This window comes from Epinephelus fuscoguttatus, linkage group LG7 (genome assembly GCF_011397635.1).
Source record: "Epinephelus fuscoguttatus linkage group LG7, E.fuscoguttatus.final_Chr_v1".
NCBI classification, from domain to species: Eukaryota; Metazoa; Chordata; class Actinopteri; order Perciformes; family Serranidae; genus Epinephelus; species Epinephelus fuscoguttatus.
The window spans coordinates 29,914,973-29,941,337 of record NC_064758.1 but is presented as its reverse complement, the minus strand read 5'-3'; the positions used below and the strand labels follow the sequence as shown (position 1 = coordinate 29,941,337).

Sequence of the window (26,365 nt, the reverse complement as noted above, 5' to 3'; positions counted from 1 at the left end):
TTTCATGCGTTGTTTAAACGTCAGACCCGTGGTCGATGTTTTAATATAGAGCCCAGCTGAATGTGACTGAGGTCCGCTAGATGACAGCGGCGTCAGCCCTCATGTGTTCATAGATAATAAACGTGTGTATGAGCGCTCAGGCTGCCCCAGAGAGCAGCCTCTCACGGGTAGAGATTCGTGGCTGATATCTCCGCAGTGCTTAAATATGAAACGTAATTCATTTGGGGAATATCTAATGGGCAATATCCAGTCCCACTATAAGATATATTCTCATATTATTAAATGTTGTAACATGTTATTGTTCTTTGCATTCTTTTGCTTATTTAGGCCTATGTGTTTTTACCATTCAGTAATAATTTTAAGAATTTATTGTAATTTATTTATTGCATTTAAAGATGAATTGTCTTTATTGTAGTATTTATTCAACAGCATTTTAAATATTGATTATCTGATATGAATTGTATACCTGATGTCTGAAGTGTATCTGAATAAACTTTTCCTCCACATCTGACCTGCTTGATCCCATTTATATTGGTGAGGACAGACTAAATGAGAAACTGCTGTCATTATAATCCAGTACAGTTCAACAGCACCACAATCTACAACTCTTCAACACTTCAATAAAATGTCACACTTAATACAGTATTAAACTGCTGTTGTTTTTCTAGGTGTACCAAGTAACCTGTCAAGTCTCCATAAAAATGTAGACAGAAAGCATAATGATGAGACAAATGCAGTGATGGACAGTAACTAAGTAGCTATATTTACTCAAGTAGCTACTGTACTTAAGTACACATTTGGTGTACTTTGGGTATTTCCCATTTACTTAGAGAGAAATACTGTACATTCTACTCAAACTACATTTATTTGATAGCTATAGATACTTTTCAGATAGTTTGTTTTATATGTTGTAAGTTTCATATTTACAAGTTGCTGTGTGTTGTTTTAGATCAGACTAGTACACCAGTGAAAGGTGTTAAAATTAATTCTACCATGACAACATTTAAATGCTGTTCACATGTAGCCGACGTTGATCAATTAATACTCAATACATATTCATGTATATGATGATCACAACACTTGAAATTGGGTCACTCTGCATCATGAGTACTTTGAACTTTTAATTTTAAGTAGGCCTACATTTTGCTGACAATACCCAGATACTTTTACTCAAGTCAGATTTGGTATGCAGCACTTTTACTTGTGACTGAGTTTTTGTTCTTTGTTGAGATATTCCTGGGTACTTTGTCCACAACTGGACAAACATATCAAACAGACATGCAAGCATCGCACGTCTCATCCTCATCCTCATCCTCATTCTCCGCTGTCTGTCTGGGATCTGCCTCCTCAGCTGGGCAGCCTCCTCCTCAGCCTGCATAGCAGTCCTGCTGCAATAACTGCGCCAAGACGCCTTCTCCGATCCATTATTGATTTTTGATTTCCATCTCGCCAATGCTCACGATCACAATAACCACCAACTCTCCACAAACTTTTCCCCCAACACTTGACTTTTGATTATAATCATTCAGAAGCCAGCTGCGGGGAGAAGGTTTTAAAAGACATTTTATGAAAATATTTTGGCTATTTATATGTTTTTGAGTGTCAGTTACATGTTGAAACGTTAAAAACATATACATATTAATTTCTTACAACGTCTATGAAAAAACGCAGGGCTGGGCTGTGTTTATATTGTTTTATTCTAAATGCATGTAGCTATAGATACAGTCGGCAATGACGGGAACGCCCACAAACGTCACATCCGGTCAGAGCCGAGGGAGAAAACAAACCGATGAGCGGAGGTGGTGACATCATCAAGTTCGCTGCTCTTCCAAAAGCAGAAGTGATTGTACTCCCGTCCTCCCGTTCTTGGGAAGTCCGGACTCTCGCGTGGACTTGCCAAGTCCGAACTTGCCAAGTCCACATGTCCGAACTGCTGAACTTGAGTATTGAGAAACGGCTCATAGCCCAAGGCGAGTTTCTTCTTCTTTTCTTCACAAATAAACTTTAAAGGTGCATACCACCACCTAGGTCTGTGGATATTCTCATTTATCCAGGTCAATTCCATTTTGGCAACAATTAAATCGTAGGCAACTGGACATTTGATTTTGTCTAGAAGACGTTTCGCCTCTTATCCAAGCGGCTTCATCAGTTCTCAACACATCAGTCTGACTAGTCCTCACTAGTCTGACAAACAGTGGAGTAAGACTCAGGTTTTTAACCTCTGTGGAGGTGTACACCCACCACCCTCATAAGACAATACTTCGTTAGTGGAGTTTCACTGGACCATTGTTTGGGTCAGGTGAGTCACACTAGTGAACCACCACCTACTGTGTGGGAGTGTGTAGGATCATGGCATTATCGTCTGAATCCTGACTGTCTTATTTAAATTAGGGTGACCATATTTTGATTTCCAAAAAAGAGGACACTCGGTCGGCCACAACATAGCCTAAAAGATACTCGCAGTTTACTCAAAGATGCCTTATCATTTTAATATATTTAAAATTTATATGTATGGATAGAAAATTCAGTTATATTACAAAATAATATCTCTCAAAGACAGAAATTCAGATAGGCCCCAATAGGAGACACATACACACACTAGACTGTGGCGATCCGAGTCCGACGGTACCCGGCGGGTCAGGCTGGGTTTGGTCAAAAATGTAGTTATAAATTGTATTCGGGCTCGGGTCAGATTCGATCAGCTTTCACTGAAAATGTAGCGTAAAAATAAATTAAATCATATTGTCTGTCCTGTTTATTGCTTGGGCACTGTTATTTACGTCAGAACACCTGAACATAACACACACAGACACACACTGGCTGTTTGTTTCTACCTCTCTCCTCGCTGGAAGCCTCGGACCTCCCGCCTCCCACTCCCGTCTCAAACACGGAGGTCTCCCTCTCCGCAGCTGAGCACCCACGGCGCACGCCCGGCCTGTTAAATAGCCTGTAACTGCAACAACTGTGTGACACAAACTCAGTGCTTTGGTCATTAAATAATGTTGGGCTCGGTTCGGGTTCGGACAGAAATATGCAGCCGTGCCGCACTCTAACACACACACACAAACACACGGAAAACCGGACATTATCATCAGTTTATAAAACCCCCCGGACGCCCCGGACGCCCCGGACGGGACATAAAAAGTGGACATGTCCTGGCAAAAGAGGACGTTTGGTCAGCCTAGAGTCTATATGTCAAGGCATAGGCGCATTATGAGACAATGTGCCCCAGATGTGCAAAAGGTCCCACGGACTCTCCTGTGTATTTATCTATTTGTGTGTGTGATCATTTTGTGTCTCTTTGTAGTCATTTATCTATCTCCTTGCCTTTGTTTTGGGTCTCTTGTGATTGTTTTGTGTTGCTTCAAGGTCATTTTGTGTCTCTTTGAGGTTGTTTCGCTCCTTGTTGTAGTAAATTTGTTTCTTCTGGTAGTTCCCTTACATCTTTTTGTGTCTCTTTGTCATCATTTTGTGTCTCCCTGGTTGACAGGTGTTAATTTCAGTAAAACTTTGCAGATGAAGACCAGATTTTCCAAATTGGAATTGTGCATCATAACCTGTAACACTTAACACTATGCAGCAGGTCCCCATACGTCCATGATCGGCCTCCGCCCAGTGGTGGGGAGCAGAGGAGGTCATATCAAATGCTGTCACCCCATTTGTTTTTGTCATTCATTCATTTGTGTTGTTTCCTGTTTTACTTTGAAACTCACATCTCCTCTCATTTCAGATCACTTCACTTCCTGTCCCTGTGTGTTTTCCCTCCCCTTTTGATGACTTCACCTGTGTCTGATTGTCTGTCCCGCCCTGATAAGCCTCACCTGCGTCTCGTTATCCTTCCCCTCACCAGAGTATTGAGAGGCCGTTTACACGTACACGGTGATTTTGATAAACGGAGACATCTTCCTTCGTTTGTGCTCTTCGTTTACACGCAAACGAAGATTTCTCCTCTGAAAAAGAGTCTTTCTAAAAACTCTGGCCAGAGTGGAGATGTTGGAAAACTCCGGTTGCGCGTTTGCATGTAAACTGAGATAAACGGAGATAAATGGAGTTATAGGCAGCCGACGTCACAGTATGCACCGGATCTTGCGCCTGTGTCAAAAGTGTGACCTATGTTGCTATGGTGACAATGGATACATGGAAGGCTTGAGCTTCTCGTTACACTGCCACCTACAGGTTTGGCATGCTCTTGTGTATATATACACGGATAAGTGTAAACGAAGATCTTTTTGAAAATGGAGACGGTGAAATGTCCGTTTATGAAAATAGCCGGCAATGTGTAAACGGTCTCTCAGTGGCAGTTCGTCTTATCTCCTTGTGTGTCTGGTGTTCCAGCCTTTTGTTTCCCTGTGTCCTTTACTTAGCATGTTGATTGACTCTGCCTCTGCCTCATCCATACAGATTTTGTTTGCCTGCACTGCGAAATGTTTATAACATGTCACCCTGTGAAAAGTTTAGGGATATAACATGATGGAAAGAATACTGCAACCAAAGTGTTGTGAATTTTTTAATGCCACCTTTTACCACATTTATAGCAATATTTTTTAACTTAAAAATATATTAAATAGTTAAATCTAAATATTAAATGTGGCACCTAAATGTTAGCCTAAATGTTAAATCTAAATATTAAATCTAAATCTAAATGCTACATCTAAATCTAAATCTAAATGTTAAATCTAAATGCTAAATCTAAATCTAAATGTTAAATGTTAAATCTAAATGTTCTGCGTGAAACTAAATATTTAGCTAATATGCAAATTCACACTGCTGATCACCGGAAGTACCAAAATAAAAGCTCGAGATGGTCAGACTGTGTTTATAGAATCAAATAACGAATTAAAACCAACTTATCAGGGGATAAACATAAATTAGCGTGATAATAACGACCTAAAATAACAAAAAACATGTTTGGAGAAATTTTTATTTGACGTGTACTTTGAGTTGTTAGTGTCCCTTCGGAGGGAATCACCTTGTTGCTAACAAATACTTCCGGGTAGAAAACCAGCAGAGTTAGCCCCGTTAGCAGTGTCTGTAATGACTCATTAACTCTAAATGGTCCGCGAAAAAATATTTTTTTCCAGCGGATGTCTTAGTTACAAGATGATTGAGCTAGCAAAGCAGTTTTGTGTTGCTATGTGGTATTTATTCAGTTTTGGGAAATCACGATGTCTAGAAAGCATCAGTGGCTGCAGCTGACAGGGACAGCTAACTGTTAACAGCAGCAGCAAAGCTAACATCAGGACGTCATCTGTTAAAAGCCTCCCGTTGTCGGATACAACATGAAACTACTCCAGTTAGCTCAATCATGTTGTAACTAAGACATCCGCTGGAAAAATATTTTTTTCATGGACCGTTCATTGAGTTAATGAGTCATTACAGACACCGCTAACGGGGCTAACAGCTAACGGTTAGCCCCGCTAATCTACGATAACCATGTTATTAATTACAACGTGCGCATAGAAATAGTAATGTTTGTTCAGTCATTGCGTTTATAGACTTTACAAACACCAGATTAGTCTAAACGGTGATATAGTGACGTGAAAAATGTGAGATATTCATATATATATGTAGCTAAAGTTTGCTGGTTTTCTACCCAGAAGTATTTGTAAACAATAAGGTGATTCCCTCCGAAGCAGCGTTGCCAGGTGGGAAATGTAGGATTAGGCCTGCGGCCTCGTGCCTATGACTGAATCACAGCCATGACGATACACAGTACTACAACATCACTCCCTTTCGTGTGATATTGCTTAAATATAGTCACTCTAGTGTTTACTTTATTTTCCATTTTCCTTGCTTCTGTTTTTCCTTTTCTTCTGTTTTGAATCTCATTCTCGCTCGACTTCCTGATGGGTCCTAGCGCCTTATTCTTATGCTCCATATGCTTTCGGGCAGCCTTAGGGCGCAAAACAGAATGGGATGCATTGTAAATATATGACTGGAAATGCATTGAACATGATAACGCACAGCCCAGCATGACCCATATGTGTGATCACCTGCGGCACCCTTCTTTAATGTGGTGTGTATATGACACAATCACCTTCAGGGAATTTATTTTTGGTTCCAATACCCATACCATACTGAAATCACTGATCTTCACTTTAGCACACTTCTATAGTTGATTTTTACCATTATGTCAAACACATACATATAATAAACAATAAACAGAAATAATGTTTTCTCATTTTTATTTGAATCCAGACATGAAATGCAGCAAGAAATACATGAACCAAAGTTCAATGAGCAAAATAACCAAATGAATCTAACACTGTACTTTTGCACTGTGACTACAGACTGAATGGGGCACATTGTATTTTCTATGGCACGTACTGCTTTGTGGAGGGGACGAGACTGTGGGTGCTGGACGTGGCACCCTGGTCATAAAGCAAAAGAGGTAACAGCGAGTACTGATACAATGAAATCTCTGGGGTTCATTGGAATGTAGACAACAACACAAGGCCATTGTACTGTAAATACTAAACAAGTCAAGCATGTCACATCACTGGGAGGTACTGCAAGTCACCCTGAGGTAACCGGAAAACAAGTCATGGACCGACTCTCATCAGGAACAGAGGCATGAAGCAAGTTTCATTTCAAAATGATTTGATTCCAGTGATCATTTTGAAAGATGAAATACTGAATATCTCATGATGGAACAAAACTTTTCAAATGTAAGACTAAGAAGGGAAACCACTGGGCTATTTTCAGGATCACCAGATTCAAGTTAATTATTAAACTAAATGTTTCCATATTAGGTGTTTTGTCTTTTTTTCTTTTTACCATATCTTAGTCATCATTTAATGGCAGAAAATAAAGAAGAATTCAAAATCCTGCAGATGGTTGCCATTTGTTATTCACTTTGCAAAACCTGCATCATCGTAATCCTGAGCACAGCACAGAAAGTCCTGAAGTCCTCTGCAGTCAAATATTAACTGTTACAGCATGTCCTGAACCGGCCACACTGATGTTGATATAACACAACTTTTTGCACAGCCCAGACACATTAGCAGTACCACTTTGGATTGTCTTTCACAGTAACAACAACTATGTTTCAAATACACCTTTATTCATGAACATCAAAAATAACTATTTACACTGTTGCTTACACATCACATATTTGAAAGATATTTTCCTCTTGAGTAGTAAAATACTTCAGTCTAGTGCTCAGGCTTACAGTTTAAGTGCTCTGTTACTGAGTTAGGTCTATTATGAGAGATCTGATGTTCATGCCAAGTCAGTCTCATGTGGTGCAGCCCTGCGAAGCTGTGTAGCGTTTAACTAGTTAATATATCAAACAGACTGATTTGATTCAATGCAACTGATAGGACTACGATTGCTTCATATTATTGGTCAAATCCTGTAAGAATGCAGTCAGAGGCTTTAATCGTACATAATTATCAATCGCAAAAGCTTTGTCCTACGGCAAAACAACATGATGAAATGCATTATCCTCACAGGTGAACGCTTGAATCTCATTTTGATGTTTGGCTACAGCTAAAAGCCTCAGCGATAGTTTCACATGTAAGCATGCGTCTGCGTGTCTCTGGGCGTTGTTTACTGCCCGCCTCTTTATGCAACCAGCTTCACATTAACATACAAGGCAGACTGGACGACAGCAGCAGCAGCACGTTAAGAGCTTAGGAGTAGTAATCTGTAGCTGAGTCACTATGATACTGGTAAGACGCTATAGAGAGTTAACCCAAATAATGGGTTTATAGAACCATAAAAATAGCACGGAACCAACCAAGGTTATGTATGGCACATCTTTACATCACAAAGCAAACTGAAATATGGAAGACAGCGAATAAACTCAGATAAAGCAATGAAATTCACGATTGTTGATATGCAGGCATTTTTTTTCACAGAAACAATAAAAAGGGGACCTACAGATGCTCAGAGTCACGTTTGACATTTACCTTTCTAAACTTACTGAAACTCTTAGCAGTGCTAGTTTAGTCACCACCCAAATAAGTCACCATCCTGCTGAAGAGCCTTTATTAGGACATGTTGAAATTTATGTATGGTCCCAGTGTACTTATATATACCAGTGTTATGCAGGTGTAAATGATTGAGAGAAAAAAAGGACAAGAAAAAGAGGGAGATAAATGTGTGAGATCGAGATGGAAAGACTTATGAGTGTGCTGTGTTGTTTATCTGTGCTTTATCTCCCAGTTTTACTCCCAGAGTAAAAGGTATACCGTATCTGTTCCACAAATAAAGTTGTTAAACCCTTTAACAAAATAAAAGGCAGCTAGGTGATATCCTTTAAGGTCATCACCAAGAGACGCTTTTAAATAGTTTCCATCTTCTAAAAATAAATCATTTTTTGGCAGTTCAGTGACCGAATTGTCCCAAATTTTGCTCGAGTCTTGGTCAGGAACAGTATTTGTTAAATGGGTGTGTTTGATGCGCTGTAATTGGTCCTCGTGTCCAAGGTTTGGTTCATAGATCAATAATTTCACTGCTGACGCTGGCAGAGTCGTCATGTCGGCTGACCTCCAGGTAACTCCGTGACCCCACTGGCCTCCCAGCCCTCCCCCGCACCTGCTCTGAGTCCGGTGTGATGAACGGCCGCGTGTCGTCCACTCCATCATCCCCCAGATGCCCCGTTGACGTTCTGGAGGGACGAAGTGACACAGGGCAGGACACTGATGAGGGGACGCTTCCTACTGTGTTTCCAGCCCACCTGTGACCCTGGTGGGAGGGTGTGGGCGGAGCAGTCACCTGCCTGCTGGGCACGCTGCTGAGAACGCTGCCCCCCAGTGGCATGGAAGATTCTGTCGGGGCATCGCTGCTCTCAGAAATCAGCTGAGGGTCACTGTTCCTGCGGAGCCAGGGCCCCTGGCTGACCCCTGATCCCGGTGAGGGGGACTGTGAGGGTGGGTTCAAAGGATGAAACAAGCTCCCTCCTACGAGTAGGTGTTCCCTGTGCAAAGCCTCATCTATGCTGCGGGTCAGGTCGATGGGAGATGGGGGCCGCAGATCGAACTCATAAAGAGACAGGGAAGTGTCCCTTTCCTGATCCAGACTGCCACTCACTGAGCGCTGCGGAGGCCGGCCCAGTGCCTGCAGTCTCAGCAGGGAGCCTGTGGAGCTGTCAGATATGCCTCGCTCTGCAGAGTGCCCCCTATGGTTGCGTCCCCTGTTGCTGTCTTTGACGCAACGTGGCTGGGCATTGGCCTGCTCGTGGTTCTGGTTCCTGATCAGACTCTTGCTGATGTCAGCTCCAGGACGCTCCTGGCCAGCCCAATTGTTAGGCACCTCCCCTGGTCCTCCTCCTCCTCCTCCTCCTCCTCCCACCCCATTACTGTCAGACTTTCTACAGGGCTTCCCCCTCAGGCTTTGGACTATCTTGGACCAGCAGGTATGTCTTTGAGGGGAGCCTGTAGATTGGCCAGGGGACGGCAGGTCTCCCGCTGCTCTGCCATCTGGTCCACCCTCTTCCCGTCCACGGCAACCTTGAGGCCTCCAGAACACCCAGGAGCCCAGGAGTAGGAGGGAGAACCCCCAGGCCAGCTCCAGCAGCCGGGCCCAGAAATGCACAAGCCACCATCCCCAGTTGAAGCGTGTCCAGTTCCCCAGCAGTCCATAGAGCCATAAGGTAGCATGAACATGCAGCCCACAGCAAAGTGCCCCCAGAACTGCACACACGGCCAGCACTCTCCCCAGAATCACCCCCATCCTCCTGCTGCCTGTCCAAGCCTTCCTCCTGGCCTCTTCAGGGACTCCAGGGTGGGGAATGGAGGGGCAGCGTATACGTGGAAACACATAGCAGAGGAAGCCCAGACAGAGAGCCAGGCCCCAGCACAGGGACAGGACCTGCAGGGTGACGGGCACCACAGGGGACAGGGCTGGGGAGAGCAAATCCGCCGCCAGCAGCAGGGTACACTGCAACACAGCCAGGACAGCCACCAGAGGAGGACGCTCCAAAGTGGGAGGTAACACACTGACTCCTGCCACCCGCAATGCTAGCAGTGCCAGGGCAGCCTGTGTCCACACCAGCAGGTGTAGAGGCAAGTTGTAGAGGGCCGTAACTGCAGAGCGAGGGAGGAACTTCCTTGTACCATAGGGGTCTATTAAAAATAGAGACGCCCTAAGGCCTCCAGCCAGAAACAACAGAGCGTTGGCGAGTGCGAGAGCCCCCCGATGAGGACAGTTTGCTCCAGGGGACAGGGTGAGGCCGAGAGCAGCTCCAGCAAACAGGAGGAGGAAGAGGCTCGCTGACCCATAGACATGCAGCTCCCAGGCAAAAGCCAAAGTCCGGCTCAGGTCTCCCCAGTAAAGAAGTGTGCCATTGGGGGTGGAGCTGTCGCTGGGAGTGGGGGCTGGATTTGAAGTAGAGTGGGGAGCTTGGTGAGGGTGTCCTAGGAGAATGGAGCGGTTCCTCTGACCAATACCAGCCTGATAAGTGGGGCTTAGCCTTGCTCGGGTAACAGGTACGACACCAGTGGCAAGAAAGGAAGAAGTCCCTACAAAAGAGAAACAGAGTTTGGGGTTTTAGTTATTTTAATATATGAGAAACAAATTTTAAAAGCAAAAATATTTTCTAAATGCCATTTATCTGAAAAGCAGAGCATTAGTATAAAACACATGAAATACTCTTCAGAGCCACTAGAGGGGTGTAGCTCACCATCAAAGTCAAGAGCTAGGACTATCTCAGCTCGTCATTGTAACTTAATCTTTTCTGCATGGACACATTGTCCCAGGTCTGTCTATAATACAAACATAAAGACAAGGTCTAATAAAATTAGCCAACTTGCACAGTCTCATTGACGTCTATTTTTGAAATCTTATTAAATTTGCATCACTTCCCTTTCTCTCTCCTCTCTGCAAGTATCAGGTTAGTGTGCTGCTACCCATCAGCTGTAACACTGGATCCCAAAACATGGTTAAGTATGGAAATAACAGGCCTAAACCACAGACAGTGCCCCTGTGCGTGAACAGAAACGTACACATTACACACTATGTACTCAATAAGGCACACACAACTGCAGATGTAATCCAAAAACAAGGAACGATACATCAGCTAATACCAGCATGCAGAGTGACGAGAATCTGTATGTGTGTGTACACCGATTTCTGTGACCTGTCAGAATCCGTGACCGAACCCCTAAACCCTAACCCTAACCCTTACCAGTTAGCAAGCCAGTCTGGTACTGGGTCACAGATTTCGGTGTGACAAAGCAAAAGTCTCATCATTAAAAATAAAAAATGTAGGGAAGGTCATGTAATAGCTATACTACAAATCTCCATGTGAGTTGAACACTATGCCACCATGTCACCCACATTATATATTCATAAATTCATAAGACATTATGCTGAGTAAAACTCCTCGGGATAACTGAATAGTAATTGTGTGACATAATTAGATTAGATTATGTAATTAACAAGAACATCTTTATTATGTAACACCAAACAGTGTCACAAAGCAGCCACAAAAACTCTGTTTAATTTGCAGTGTTGTACAAAGCATAACTACCTCGTGGAACAAGACAACACCTTGACAATGTGGCATTTCATTATCTCCCTGTGTCTCTCTCTCATTTTCTCATGCGCACACATACTTCTGTTTGTTCAAGATACTCCACCTTATCCTCCTGCGAAACCCTGGAAACACCCAACAGCATTATAATCATTGAGCCATTCGTCACTGAGCGCTTTGTGAACTACTCAGATGTAAAGATAACACGCAGCATTAAAAAACAAAAAAAAACAAAACTGGAATTACCGCCTCCACCAAACAGTCAAGTTGCAGTTACAGTTTATGTGTCCAGACTCATATGTAGCCATGACAGCAGACAATGCTTCAAATGTGGATGTTGCTGCAATGAAGCTACAAATTCTAAAATGTTGATGCTTCCGGCAGCATAGAAGATGTATACAAGATTAGTGTCATCAATTCAGTATCTGACCAAATGTCTCCCCCTCTGTTCCTGATTAAATGGCACTGAGTAATGGTCAGAAAAGTGTTCTTGCCGAGCATTATGATGTCACAGTGAAGGTGACCTTTGAGATTACATGTTCAGCATTTTATCCTATTAGACATTTGTGAGAAATGTTACCATAATTAGCACATGAGTTCTTCTATGAGTTAGGGCCAAGAACCTGCACCATAATCTAATCAGTTTGTCGTTTAGTCCAAGCGGGCATTTGTGCCATATTTGAAGTAATTCCCTCAAAGCATTCCTGAGAAGAAGACGGATGTGAGGTCATTGTGACTTTTGACCACCAAAATCTAATAAAGCTCAGCGTAAGTTCAATCAGGAAGACTTTTGTCATGCTTCATTCATTCACAACTCTATCTCTGTCTCACACCCTGCTTCCTCTAACCAGCTGATTATGGGTGTTTGCTCTTCCAGTTGACTGATCAAATTTTGCTGTGACCTCTATCAGCCAATCACGTTGCTGCTGTCAAACTTTAAAACTGTTCTCTTTGCTGCTGTCAGCTGTCTTTAAGCGGAATTGTCACACCCACCTCCACCCCATTCACCTCAGATCATTGTATCCAAAGCCCAGGAGGAGCTCATCAAAAGCCCTCTGCTCTTCACATCCGGATCCTCAGCAGCTTCTTCATCTCAACACCACCAGGGTACAGACTCCACAGAGGGTTCCCTATCCTACCCTCCTTTAATATATCACATCCAGAATTGACTACTGTAATAGCAGTCTTTACAGTACACCATCCAAAGTCCTAAATAAACTCCAGTACATCCAGAACTCTGCTGCCTGTCTGCTCACCCATTCCCGCTCCTGCGATCACATCACCCCTGTCACTCAGTACCTCCACTGGCTCCCTGTTCCACAACGCATACAATTCAAAGTCCTTCTCCCGACTTACAAAGGCCTCCATAACCAGGCCCTACTTCACACTCCTTCCCACAGCCTCCACTCCTCTGATGCCAACCTCCTGACTCCACCACTGAGGACCAAGCACCAGACCTGGGGCCACAAGCCTTCTCCATAGCCGCCCCCTCCCTCTGGAACTCTTTACCCGAACACATTCGAGACTGCATCAACCTCTCCCAGTTCAAATCACTACTCAAAACACATCTTTTCAAAACAGCTTCTAATGTGTGAATGATGTCGTGTGTATTTTACTGTAGTCTTTTTAATGATCGTTTTTAAATATTGTAAAGTGTACCATGAAAAGTGCTCTATAAATAAAATGTATTATTACTGTTACTATTATTATCACCACGCTGGGGTCAAATTGCTGTGAGACTATTCACATTTCTCAGAATTTTGTACACGTGTCAAATTTGCCGAGTCCATCATTGCTTTCTTGAGATATTGGGTGTTCCTCAAAGTCAAGGAAGGATCCTCAAATGGTCAAGTTGCAAGGATGGAAGGAAGTCATCAAACCCTGCCAAAGGATTGTTCCAAAGTCAAGGATCCTTCCGAATTTCACCAAGGACTGGGTCCTTCTTTCAGAGAAATTCCAAGGATGCATGTCTATATCCTCAGTGGGTATAAAATCATGTGACTTTGAAAATACTGCTAATGACATACACCACTTGTTAGCCTGTTCCAATGTGTGTTCACTGAATGCTAGGAAGGTCTCTTGCCTTGCCTCTGGAGGATCCTTCCTTGGAAGGATGAGTCCTACCAAGGAAGGATCCCTGACTTTGAGAAACACCCATTGTGTTCTCAAGAATGAGATGGATGCGAGATCACAGTAACCTTGACCTGTGGCCTTTGACCACCGAATTCTAATCCTGTTAGGGGTCGCTGGGGGGCTGGAGCCTATCCCAGCTGACACTGGGCGAGAGGTGGGGTACACCCTGGACAGGTCACCAGACTATCACAGGGCTGACACATAGAGACAGACAACCATTCACACTCACATTCACACCTACGGACAATTTAGAGTCACCAATTAACCTGCATGTCTTTGGACTGTAGGAGGAAGCTGGAGCACCCGGAGAAAACCCACAGTGACACGAGAAGAGCATGCAAGATCCGCACAGAGAGGCTCCCCCACCCTGGGTTCAAACCAGAAACCCTCTTGCTGTGAGGCGACAATGCTGACCACTGCACCACCGTGCCGCCCATATAAAAATGTGATAGGAAGCAAACACATAGTAGTGTGACTGATTAGGAACTAAGACACAGCTGTAGCTAACGGTCATGTTTCTAGAATCATTTCTAATTTAGCATTTAAACTTGATGGATGGTGGAACAGCCTGATCAGTGGTAAAGCACTCAAATCATCAGCCACTTGGAGGACGTTAAGCCCGTCCTCACCGTGTAGAAGACACCCATAAAGCTGACACACTGACTAATGACTCACTCCAACATGTGTTCCACTTCCTGGCTCCCTCCCTCGCTCCGTCCCCTCCTATCACACACACATTCTCAGGCCCACATAGGTAAGCACAGCGTACAGATCACAGACACACTTCTTTATTTATATAAAGGTATGTTTTACTTCCTTCCCTCAAACCCTCTGTTTTTTTCTTCTTACAGGAGCAAGATCCAGACACATTCCAGATGTGCCGATCACATTTCACAGCTGGATACACTTACCCCTACCCTTGAGTTTTCTCTTGAACACACACTGCTTACACTGCTTTATATGTCCACAGGTTGCAATGAGCTAAAAAATAAATATCCTGTTCCATCTCGTAGGAAACAAAATCATATGTTTATGACCCAGACACAAATGTGGACAGATATACACACATAGTACATGCTGATACTTTCAATGACCAGCCAAGGAACCTTCTTGTAGACTTTAAATTTGCTCATTGGAGCCTGTGTGTTTACAAGTCATTAATACGTTGTTCTGATGGTATCTAAGAGACTGGCTCACACGCTCCATGTGTCATGCTTTTTCCTTTTCCATCTACGTTTTTCTCAGCTCCCCTCCCTTCATCCCTTTCTCTGTGCATCTGGTTTTCATTACCAACCCCACTCCCTGCACTTCTACGCCTGTACCTTTCCTCCATCACACTCTCACCCACCCCATCTCCTCTCTCATCTGTATTCCCTTCTGCCTCTCTCAGACCCTACTTTCCTCTTGTCTATGTCTCTGCATGGCTGCGATTCCTCCCGCCCCCTCTTCAACCCTCCCTCTCACCTCCTGCTCATACTTTCTCCCCTCGCCCCATCTACCCCACACAACTACCACCCCACTTTCCATGGAAAAGTGTCTCTGCTTTTTCCCCTCCTTTGAAGTCTTTTCCAGATTCTTCCAGTAAAAAAAGTTCCAGCTGCACAAATAATTCCATTTAAAATTATCAAAGACTAAAGGACATTTTAAACTACAGAGCACAAGACCCTTATTTCTTACCAGTCCTTGATGACTGAACAGTTGTGCTGGCTGTTTTTCTTCCCAGTTGTGCTGTTCTGTTGGGTTCATTTGTTGGTCTGGAGGATATTCTCACGGCCTCCTTTGTAGCAGAACGTGTAGTTGTAGATGTGGTTGTTACTTGCTGTGTCGTGGCGTTTGCTGGTTGTCCTGCAGTCTGTGGCTGTTTATCGACAGAGCCGGTGGTGGTCGTCGTGGGTGGGGGTAATGTCACAGAGTCCTGCTTTGGAGTATCTCTGACAGTGGAAGGAGTGTTCTCTGTGAGGTTCCCTAACAAATGTTGGAAAAGACACAGTTGTGACTGTAGTTGCAAACATTAAATTAATAGTCAACTAATGTGATAATCGATTTATCGGTTTGGGTAACTTTTTCAGAAAAACAAGAGAAAATTCTCTGATTACAGCTTCTTAAATGTGAATATCTTCTGGTTTCTTTAACCCTCTCTGACAGTAAACTGAATATCTTTGGGTTGTGGACAAAACACGACATTTGAGGATGTCATCTTGGGCTTTGGGAAACATTTTTTACCATTTTCTGACATTTTATAGACCATACAACTAATCAATTAAGAGATTTGTGACATGGTGTAAAGATTTTGACCTCAACAACAGCGTACTGTCGTGAAAAATTCGTCTAATATATTTGATTTCTCACCTGTTAATACTACAGTTCGAGGTGTCGCCTGTGTTACTTCAGGGGACGGCGTGGCCCTTGTCTCAGTCTGTGGTGTCGTAGTGACTTTACCGGCCGTTGTAAGCAGAAACAGCTGAGGTTTCACAGTCTTACTGTCCGGCGGCGGTGTACTTACACCAGAAACTTTAGATATCGCCGTCTGTGCCTGTGGCTGATACTGTGCCATTTCATCACCAAGTGTTGCCTGAGGAACAAGAGATTCCTCCTCCACAGGCATCACTGTCGGACTACTACCTGATCCCTGCAAATCATCATCCTCTGCTTCTTTGACTGATCCCTCCTCTGGATTTCCTGCTGTCACTGGCTTATCACCCGCAGACTCAGCGACAGCAACAGAGGGTAAAGTGGGCAGAGGTGGAGTGGAACCTTTTGTAGTCGCATCTCCTTTTGTAAAAGCCCTGCTGAATGCTAAACTAGCCATATCAGTCCTGGGCCTGGAGGCAGTTGGTTGGGTTAAAATTGGCCCACTGCTGAGGTTATGCGTGGAAAGGGCAGATATAAAACTAGGAGTGGACTGTGCAGTAGGACGGGGCACTCTTTGTCCCTGTTGCATCGCATTCGTAGTTGTCAGTCTATCCCGGACTGTGGCTCTGATAGGCACATCGCTGCGCCCTCTGGGAGGCAAAGAAGGCCAGAATCTAGCAGTCTGCTTGGTTGGCTGAGGTGAAGAATTAATAGGCAGGTCCAGAGGAGAGAAGGAGGAGGAGGAGCCAATGATGGTCTGGGCATCTGAAGGAAGGTGGAAGGAGAGGAGGAAGCCCAGGAGAAGGACAGACTCCGGAGCCATGGTCTGCCTCTGAGTGGTGAGCGGTGACTGGTCCCTCTGTCTGTCTGTCTTTGTGTCACACCATCCTTTCACTGTGCTGCTGTCAACAGAAAAAAAACAGATCATTATTAGGACTGAGCAATATATTGATATGATATTGATATTGTGAGATGAGCATAGATATCCTCTTATATTTTGGATACTCTTATGTCATATGTGACGTCTTTTCTTGGGTTTAAAAGCTGCATTACACTAAAGTGACTGTTCTAGATGTTCTATTATTTACCTTTACCCACTTAGTCTTTTTTTAAGGCTGTAAGTCAGATTTAAACCCAGACTGCTGCCAAGGACTCAGCCTACATGGGGTGTATGCTTGACCAGGTGAGCTAAAGGTCACCCCTACTGATGATCATTGATCAGACATTTGAATCCACCCACACTAACAAGTCTGAAATAATAGCTTTGCAGTTAAAATAAAAAACAACCAGTAAGCACCACAAGGGGACTAACGGTTAGCCAACCAGCGTCACTGTCAAGTGTTGTCAAGGGGTGTACCAGAACCACTCAGGGTTATTGACAACATTGGCGACGGCTATAGACAAGATAGACACTGCTATATAGGCTGCTCTAAATCGTCATGTCTTCTCAATATCGCCCACCATCAGGGATTGTTTTTACTTCCCTCTGCTCCACTTCAGAAGCCCCAATAAAAGTAGTATGTTGGCATGGCTATGCATCAGTGTGGATTTAAAACGATGTTAGATTCATGCAGATATGTTAGTCTTTACTTAGTCTCTATATACAGACTCTACATTCAGTGAATGTAGAGTCTGTAGGCAAACCCCGGAGATCTTGGCTCCAGAAGAAGAGCGGAAGAGCCCTGGTTTCCGGTGCTAGGTTGTTTGTAGTTCGCGTGATATTGATCAATCACGTTTGAGCCGGCTGCAGTTGTTGCCAGGTTAAACGCTCCGTACGGTGAACTAACGAGGCACATAATTGGTGTCACTGCAAACTCTGAATCCATTGCAATGGTTCAGCATATTCACTTATATATAAACGGAAGTCGGAAACGGAAATTTTCCTCCTCAAACCGGAATGCCAAAAAAATCGGGGGTCTGCCCCCAGAGGCTGTATTGCCGTCTGCCGGAAGTCTGATGCCAAATACAGCCGATGGTTTCCGAGAATGGTCTTTAGTGGTTTAGTGGCCTCCTCGATGAAATCTGTTCAAGTGAATTACCAATTCTGTCTCAATATCAAGCAAGCAACCAAAAATCAACCCTACAATATCATCGCAATATTGATATCAAGGTATGCAATCAAAAATATTGCGATATTTGATTTTCTCCGTATCGTCCAGGCTAGTCCATTTCATGAAATAAAACACACTACGCAAACACAAAAAGCACTTTGGGTTTGTAACAATTAGGATGAGTCTTATTACCATGTGCATTCTGGAACAATCGACTGAATCATCCAAATGTTTAGCTCCCAACTTGGTAATTCTATAAACAGGAATCCCTTTACTACAACATACAGATGCATAAATAAAAAATGATCAACCATAAAATGGATGACTCCATCTCGAACACGGTATGTCTTAAACCCACTTTTTTAAAGGCGCTCATGGCTAAATGGGACACTTCATGTTTTTGATATATAAAGAACACAGCCGATAATAACACAATGGTTAAAAACCTATGTCCGCTTTTTCAGATTTCTTGTATTATAGTGGTGATCCAAATCTAATTTGACTCATGAAATTGTGTAAATCAGTAAAAATAGGTCTTATTTGAGGAGTGCATGTTGTGGCTTTGCTCTGCTGATTCAGAGGGCAGGTCAGTGAAACTCCCTGAAGGTCTAGCAGCATGACACCGGCAGACACACAGGGCGTGGTGAGGTGTATGGTTTCAGAATACATGGGGCACATATGCCGATGCACACAGACACAAACAAAGCCAAGAGTTCAGCGTCTAAGTTATATAACGTGCAATAAGTTGCACTACCAAAATGATCAAGCCAAAAAAAAAAAAAAAAAGAGTCACAGATGGTTTCATTCAGTGGCAGATGGACACATTAACTACTTTTCCTCCCTATCTCTGCCATATAATGTTCTTTGGATGAATATCAGTTTCTTCCTCCTCCAAAGTCTTCAGTGTTTTTTATTCCAAGCAGCAGGACTCTACTCCTCTTTTCTGCTAGTTCTGTTTGAGTCATAGATGCCAGGAGCTGACAGCTGTAGCACCGAGTGTGGTGAAGCTCAGAGAGCCCAGTGACACGGAGAGACCCCGGGGCCCTCGAGGATTACACAATCCTACGACTCATCTAGCTAAACAGCTGCCGGTCGCATCGCCTCGACATGCACTTCTTATCAAAAAACACCCCTTTTTCTTTTACTATCTAAGCCTCTGACTTACATAAACCTTGTTTGTTCACACCAGTCTCTGCCGATGACTCACAGCGGGGGATAACCTTGGAGAGCAGTGAGGATCATACTGAAACTTCTGTTGAAACATTAGGAGGAAAAGTACAGAAAATAGAAATCGGTGCCTATGGGGTAATCCATTCTGCTGCTGTATGACTCACCTAGGGTCCATTCACAGCTGCAACATCTCTGAGAAATGACTGCAGCTGCACACCACAGTGGGCATGTGCATTACGTGCTCGTGTAACGTGAGTAATATGTGTGAGAGTATGGAAAAAGCAGTGTTTAAGTAGGTGCGTGCACCAAGCAGGAGCTCACAGAGCATATTGCAGGTACATGAGAAAACTGAGGTGCAATACATCTCGGCTTGTCTTGTATTAATTAGTGTTTTGTGTCCCTGCTTACTAAGTGTTGCTAGTGTTACACAGGAGCATCTGGTAGAGAAAACCTGGCCATGAGTACAGTAATGTAAGTGTGGTAGTATATCTCAATCTCCACCCACTCACAGTAGCCTCAATGTTTATTTTCCTTCCTGTCTCAATCTCCTCTGCTCTCAGTCTAGTGGGCTGTTGGCCAATCCCACCTCTGATTAATCCCTGTTTTTCCCCTTTTCTTTCGTTTCCCTTTGTCCCGCATCTAACTGGAGTTGTTTCAACACAGTCCTCCAGCATGCTTCTAGGTGAGGGCTCTGATGATCAGATGATAAGGTGGATGTAAGAATGCGGAGATAAGAAAAATGCTCCCAGAACAGATAGGCAGGAGGGGAAAGACAAGGATAGAAGGGCCGGAGAAGATGGAGGAGGCATGCTGATGGTAATGAAGCTGACAGCGAAGGGTACGGCGAAGGGAGGGGGCGAGATTTGAGGAGATCTGTGACAAAATTAAGACTGAGAGAACGCGGTGAGGGCGGTAAATTTAGAGATAACCAGCTGATTAAAACTGACAGAAACTAATAAGCAGGGGAGGGGAGGAAGAGTCACGAGGAAACTATGTTTCGGGACTAACAGGTTTGTTATGGTCCGAGCGCAGATATGGCAGCCCGTCCAGGAAGGCATGCGGAGAAACCGAGCCTGTTTCACCTTTCCTCCGAGGTTAACTGGCAGGTGCGCAGTCTCTGGCAGCCGGAGATAAACAACCTGACGATTGAGAAATGCTTTTAGTAAACATACAGCTATCTTGATCCAACCTAATACAGCATGCGTCATCCTATGTGTATGTAGGAAGGTAGCAGTGATTAATGAGACTCAAGAAACATGTGGCCAAATAAGCTTCAGCGAGAAGAGGCACATCATGTTGCTGTATTTGAAACACTGTCAGCATTAATCTCATCTACACACATGGACTACAAGCCCACACACACAGCAGTAGTTCCCTTGCATGTTTTTCTTGACTGGATTTAGACAATTTGACTACAAGTTACCACTGAAGTAATACAAATGGAGTAAATTTAGGCTGATTGGCAGCTCCTCTAAGCAGGCAGAATTACAGGCCAGATACAGCCAACCATGTGTGTTGTTGGATTTAATTTCTAAAGTAACACTACAAAGACCAGATCAGTGTAATCAGCTGGTTTGGTGTTTGGCTTGAATACAAACCTGCACGCTCTCAGCCCACCATGGCACATCCTCTTCAACAGTGAGCAAAATACAGCTCAAACAAGACAAGCACGTCTCTCTGTGACTGTCCGAGGGGGGGCAGATTGGTGCACAGTCAGAGTATTTTTATCACTTTTCAGCCCCTCAGGGCCGAGGGACACATCACTCTGTATTTCATTTGCACTGGGTTGTGCATATTGTGTAGATGTCGTCACTCTGTCTCGCACAATACGTTCCTTATCCAGAGCAGGAAATGCCCACACATAATATCCAACAGTACAGCAGCAAGCAGCAATCTGAAGATTACTATAAACTCCTTGCCCACAGTATAGACCTGCTGGTTATACAATCACATGAGTCAGTAGTACAACAGCAGCTGCTACTAATCAGTTAATCATTGTAGCACTGATGTCATGTCTACACTGATGTATTAATATGATCAGCTAATGTCCATACTTTACATAAGGAATAAGGCAGAGGGAGTGACGATTTGGAGAATCTCCTGCTTTCTTCTCTCGTCTCTGCCAGATTCCAGCCTGGCAGTGCAACATTTCCATTAATTTGAGGGAATATTTCCAAGGGAAAACTTAAGTCTGTTTGTGGACAGAGGGATCTGTGTCTTCTCAACAAATTCTGGTCTAGTGTGCACTTGTCTCCATCAGGGCTGGGTACCAAACCTCAGTACTTTTTTGGGAATGACCAAAATGTGCCCTTAGCACAGGGTATGGAAAACTGTCAAGTAGGGCTGGGCAGTATATCAATATTATTTTGATATAACAATATGAGACTAGATATTACCTTAAATTTTGGATATCGTAATTTCGTAATTTAAAGGCTGCGTTACAGTAAAGTGATGTCCGTTTTTGAACTTACAAGACTGTTCTAGCTGTTGTAGCCATTATTAGACATTATATCCACATTGCTGATGATTATCTATCAAAAATCCCATTGTGCAAATATTTTATTAAGGCCCCAATAGTCACTCTGACAAAATTGCTGCAATACTGATGTTGAGGTATTTGATTAAAGAAAGATACCGTTGAATGTGTGCTCATATGTGTAATCTTATTTGCTTATTATTTCATCAAATAGTTCCTTACTGAAATCACAGTTTTGCTAATATTGGACTGTAATTTATTTTGTCAAAGATCTTTTACAGCTGTTAGTGTTTAGACAGTAACATTTGAGAACTGTGGCTTCTTTTAACGAATGAAATCAAGGGTTTTGGAGAAAAACAGGTTCATATTCCTCAAAGGAAGGTACATACTGTTTTGTTTTCGCTACTGAGACTCAGGTATTGCATCAGCACACGTATTGTAACAAAGCTAATGCTTAATTCATTCTTCTGCGGCTGGTGGGAGCACCTCTCGCTTGTCAGACATATACAGTACTGCAGCAGATTGAACATAGCATGTAAGGTACCCCATGCATGCTGGGACCTGAATTTTCTTCAGGAGGTGCATGGCGCGTCTCTGCGGCTCTCTGCCAGCCCTTAAAACACTTTCTGCAAGTCTGCAGAAGCTCTCTGTAAGGTTTTTCCAAAGAAGTCTACACCCATGCCTCCATCTCTGTAAGGCTGTGTGTTGAGCTAAATGCTAACATTGGCTTGCTAACACGCCCACTATGACAGTGCTAACATGCTGATGTTTAGCAGGTCATGTTTACCATGTTCACCACATTAGTCTGAGTGTCAGCATGCTAACATTCGTGAATTAACACTGCACACAAAGTAGCCTACAGCTGAGGCCGATAGAAATGTCATTAGCTTTGCAGGTCAAAAACACAAAGTATTCCAAGACAGCAAAGTCAGTAGGATTCATCTTCTAGGGACTCTGAATGTCTGTCCAACATTTAATGCCAATCCATCCAATTCTTGTTGAGATATTTCAGTCTGGACCAAAGTGTTGGACCGACTGACCGACACTGCCACCATCGTCTCCATCAATATACGTGTGAAAATGTGCACACATGCTTGCGCAGTGTGTCAGGCCATGACATGAGATCACAAGGCCATGTCTTTACTAAGTCTCCAAAACCTGAGTTGACTCATAGTATCCAATATCAATGTGACTCTCAGGAGCATGATTTCACACTCAAAGTCAATAATGTTGGCCAGACAATAAGAAAAGTTACAAATCATGAAACAAAAACAAAGGAATGGTGAGGATGGACACAAGGAAAATGTGACTGGAGTAAACCAGCAGAGAGCTGTGTGTCACTGTGGACCTCTGCACTGCAACGGCTCCTCAGCCCAGCAGAGCAGTTAGGTATTACTCGCCTTACAGATGTGTAACTTGTTTGTACTGCGGTATGTCGAGGGAGAGAGGTGAGACTGTGAGGCAGTGTATGTATGTGAATTTGTGTGTACGTGAGAAAGAGAGAGCAAAATAGTGAGGAGGGGGAAACGGGAGAGGGAGTATGTGTGGTTATGTTGGTATGCGGGTAGTGGGGGAGGTCACTGGTCTGACCGTTAAAAATTCCACACCTTGAAATAACATATGGATTGCAAACAGCTCCCATAACATTCTCCTGCTTATTTCAATTATAGCTAAATAAATAATGAAATAATTGAACGCTCTTTAGTTTAAATGCCATTGATTTATATATGAGGAGATATACGAGCTCTCCACATGCATTATAGACACTCCAGGAAGTTTTCCAGGCGGTCACCCAACTTCCAGACCTCTGCCTCAGACTAAAGCTGTCCATTTAGCTCTTAACACAAACCAATGCCTGTTAAAGATGCCTCTCTCGTGGCGCTCCACTGCCTCGGGGGGTGTCGAGACTCCTCTGGAGCAACCGACCACACAGCGGGGTCATGCTATAGGAAGAGAGGAGGCTCCAGAACCAATTGAGGATGCTTTTGATCCCCAGTCGATGTGGATGTCCAGCTTAAAAGTGCTGAGCCCCACAACATCTTTGACTGATGTTCCGCCTTCATGCGAGCCACAGATCAAAGGCTGAAGGTCAGCCTGAAAGGGTGAGGCACTTTAACTGCACTGTGACTCCACCACACACACTCACACACACACATCTTGACAGACACAGCCCTCTGCACTCAATGGGGGTAAAACACAGGCTACAAATATTGACATATGATAGGCGACCACGGAAAGAAAGTTTACCTTCTCAAACTTACATTGTCCACACAGATTTAGTAAAATACCCGTGAACTGAGTGTATTTAGAACTTCAAATTAGCACCACACACTCCCACAGACACACCCTAAGATACGGCCAGTCTGGTGACTGATTGAAACAGCTGCTTAACCACGTCGAGCCACAAAACACTTTCAGGAAAATAGATTACAGGCGTAAACAGTTTGCCTGTTACGGGGAGTCAACCACAGCCCCGCTTCAACCCCAAACTCTCACTTTGTTACAGCTGGTTGCAATAAAACCACTGCTGTGTTAAGTGGTGTGTTGTGTGGCAATCACTGAATTTACAGACTGTATGTGTACACAAATTAGAGCACTATCTTGTGCACAGATGTCCTATAACTTTAGAAAAATGTAATAATGCATTCTTCACTTTACTTTTCCAGAGTACCTGCAGCCAAAAACATGCAGCACCATGAAAGAGCTCTGGAGCCGATCATGTCTGGTGGGTTTATGCTTCAGTGATATACGTTTGGTTTGATTTATGCTTTATTTTCCACTACTGTGGGAGTTCAGGACCGTCTGCTCAAAGAAGTGTGTTATGTCTGCTGCTAACTGGAAGATATTTCACTATGCTGCCAGTTTAAAAGCATCTGGCCCCAAACACAAGTGAGTAATATCATTTCTTTACACGATACACCAACAATAAGCCATGTATAGGCTACTCAATACTGAGGCATGCAGTCATGGATCATCCTCTGTCCTGCTGCACCCTTTTACTCCTTCAAACCCCCTCGTCTCTGTGAGCACACTATCAAAGCAGCCTGTAAATCTTCCTTGAGCTGCTTTACAATTGGTCAGCGTCCTTTTTTTCTCTTGTCAGGGGATCAGGGTGTGCTGATTTTCTTTTGAATTGGAGTTGTCTGGCAGGGCTCTGCGTTACATCCACTAGCACTTGGTGCGCTCTCTCCATGAGAAGCGCATTGCCTTCCCCTCCCTCCGCTGGATGCGTTCAAACCCTGATGAGGAACAGGTGAATCCAGACCCGTCTAACTGCCACAGCACTGCCTATGTGTTTGGGTTGGACAGCACCTCGTAAAAACACTATAAACACTCACGCACAGACACAACACGCTGCGCACCTGCCAGCACTGGCCAAATGGAGGAATAGTACCCCACTTGTTGCTGCTTTCCCCCCAAAGTTATTTCCTCTTTCTGGAAAGCCAAGCCCTTGCAATTTCCTGGATAGTTTTGCCATGTAAATGAATGAGACACGAGAAGCTGGCTGGTTGAATGTGGGCTTTCCGTGTCACACAAACGCATCATCTTGTGATAGGGTCGTTACACAAAATAGGGTCTACTTTTTGTGTAAAATGCAATTAAATAAATCATTAAAAGAGCATATTTGCCTTTATAAGCAACTATACTATCTACAAGATATATGTGGCTAATAAGTATGCTATCAAAAAGCAGTCAGCTGTAGTTTAATGCTATCTTAATTAAGCTAAGTTAGCAAGTTAGTTAGTAACGTTTACAAACGTTAGCTACAACGTGTCCGTGTAAACTTCCTATCGTAAAGGTCTATGGTCAGATTTTTGGGGTTTGATCTTTAATTTGATAAAGGGGCAGTTTGACGCATTTTTTTGCGTATAATAATCATAAGCTGACGTTATTTATGCTATTCACAGTTGGTCACGAAGAGCAGTAACGGCGTTACTGCGCACGTTAACGTCCTGAGGGCAGGAAGCCGTTGTGTTGGCTTCCACTAACAAAATTCGCCCAAACTGTCGCTTTGTCCAATGGGGATATAACTTCTTATTCCAGATAGCAACCTATACAAAGTAGAAACCACCGTGCAGGTGACATGTGAAGGTTTAATTATTGTTTAATTACCGTGAATAGCCCGTAAACCTGAGCCAACGGCCGGTACCGCGGCACAGGTAGAGGCAACGTCACACGCGGATCACTGCGCAAAGTATCGCCGCATAGCAGCCACTCCACAACTGTTAACACAAGTCCATCCGTTACTGAGAAACATACCTGCAGGTCTCTCCTCTCCGATGGCGTCCTCTGCGGCACAATATGAAGACTGGGACATACTGAGTGAGCCAGAGGAAACGCGCAGCGTTAGTCCAGGTTACTAGCCGCTGGGTTCAGCTGAAAAACGGTCCTCTACCAACATGCAGAGAGGTTCAGCAGCCTTGTACCACTGCCAGCTCTCTAGCCATGAGCTAGTGAGCAGATGAACGCCCCCTCCGACCGCTCCATCTCTCTCCACATCGCTCCCTCCCTCTCTGCTTTTTTTTCTCCTCCTCACAAGCGGATAAACACGATTGCCTACCTACCAACCTACAGCCTGGCACGTCTGTTACGCAACAGCAGTCCCCGGCACGCAGATTCAGACTGAGCAGCCTTCATCCAGCCTACCTTTACACAAAGCAGCCTGCTCAGACAGTGCCCAGTGGAAATATGACGACACTGGCA

The 26,365-nt window shown here is 43.9% G+C and overlaps 1 protein-coding gene across 2 annotated transcripts; it reads right to left on the bottom strand.

Moving 5' to 3' along the window:
- Positions 1-6,168: 6,168 nt before the first annotated feature.
- On the bottom strand, positions 6,169-26,365 carry LOC125891714 (proline-rich transmembrane protein 3). 2 transcript variants are annotated; one of them, XM_049581170.1, is made up of 4 exons: positions 25,922-26,365; positions 15,962-16,863; positions 15,290-15,577; positions 6,169-10,466 (listed from the first exon to the last, which is right to left on the bottom strand). In XM_049581170.1, exons 2-4 carry the CDS (start codon positions 16,785-16,787, stop codon positions 8,440-8,442), a joined length of 3,141 nt encoding a protein of 1,046 aa, XP_049437127.1. In that variant the 5' UTR covers positions 16,788-16,863; positions 25,922-26,365; the 3' UTR covers positions 6,169-8,439. The 2 variants fall into 2 exon arrangements, with proteins under 2 accessions (XP_049437127.1, XP_049437126.1); XM_049581169.1 differs by having other exon boundaries at positions 15,962-16,866; positions 25,922-26,363.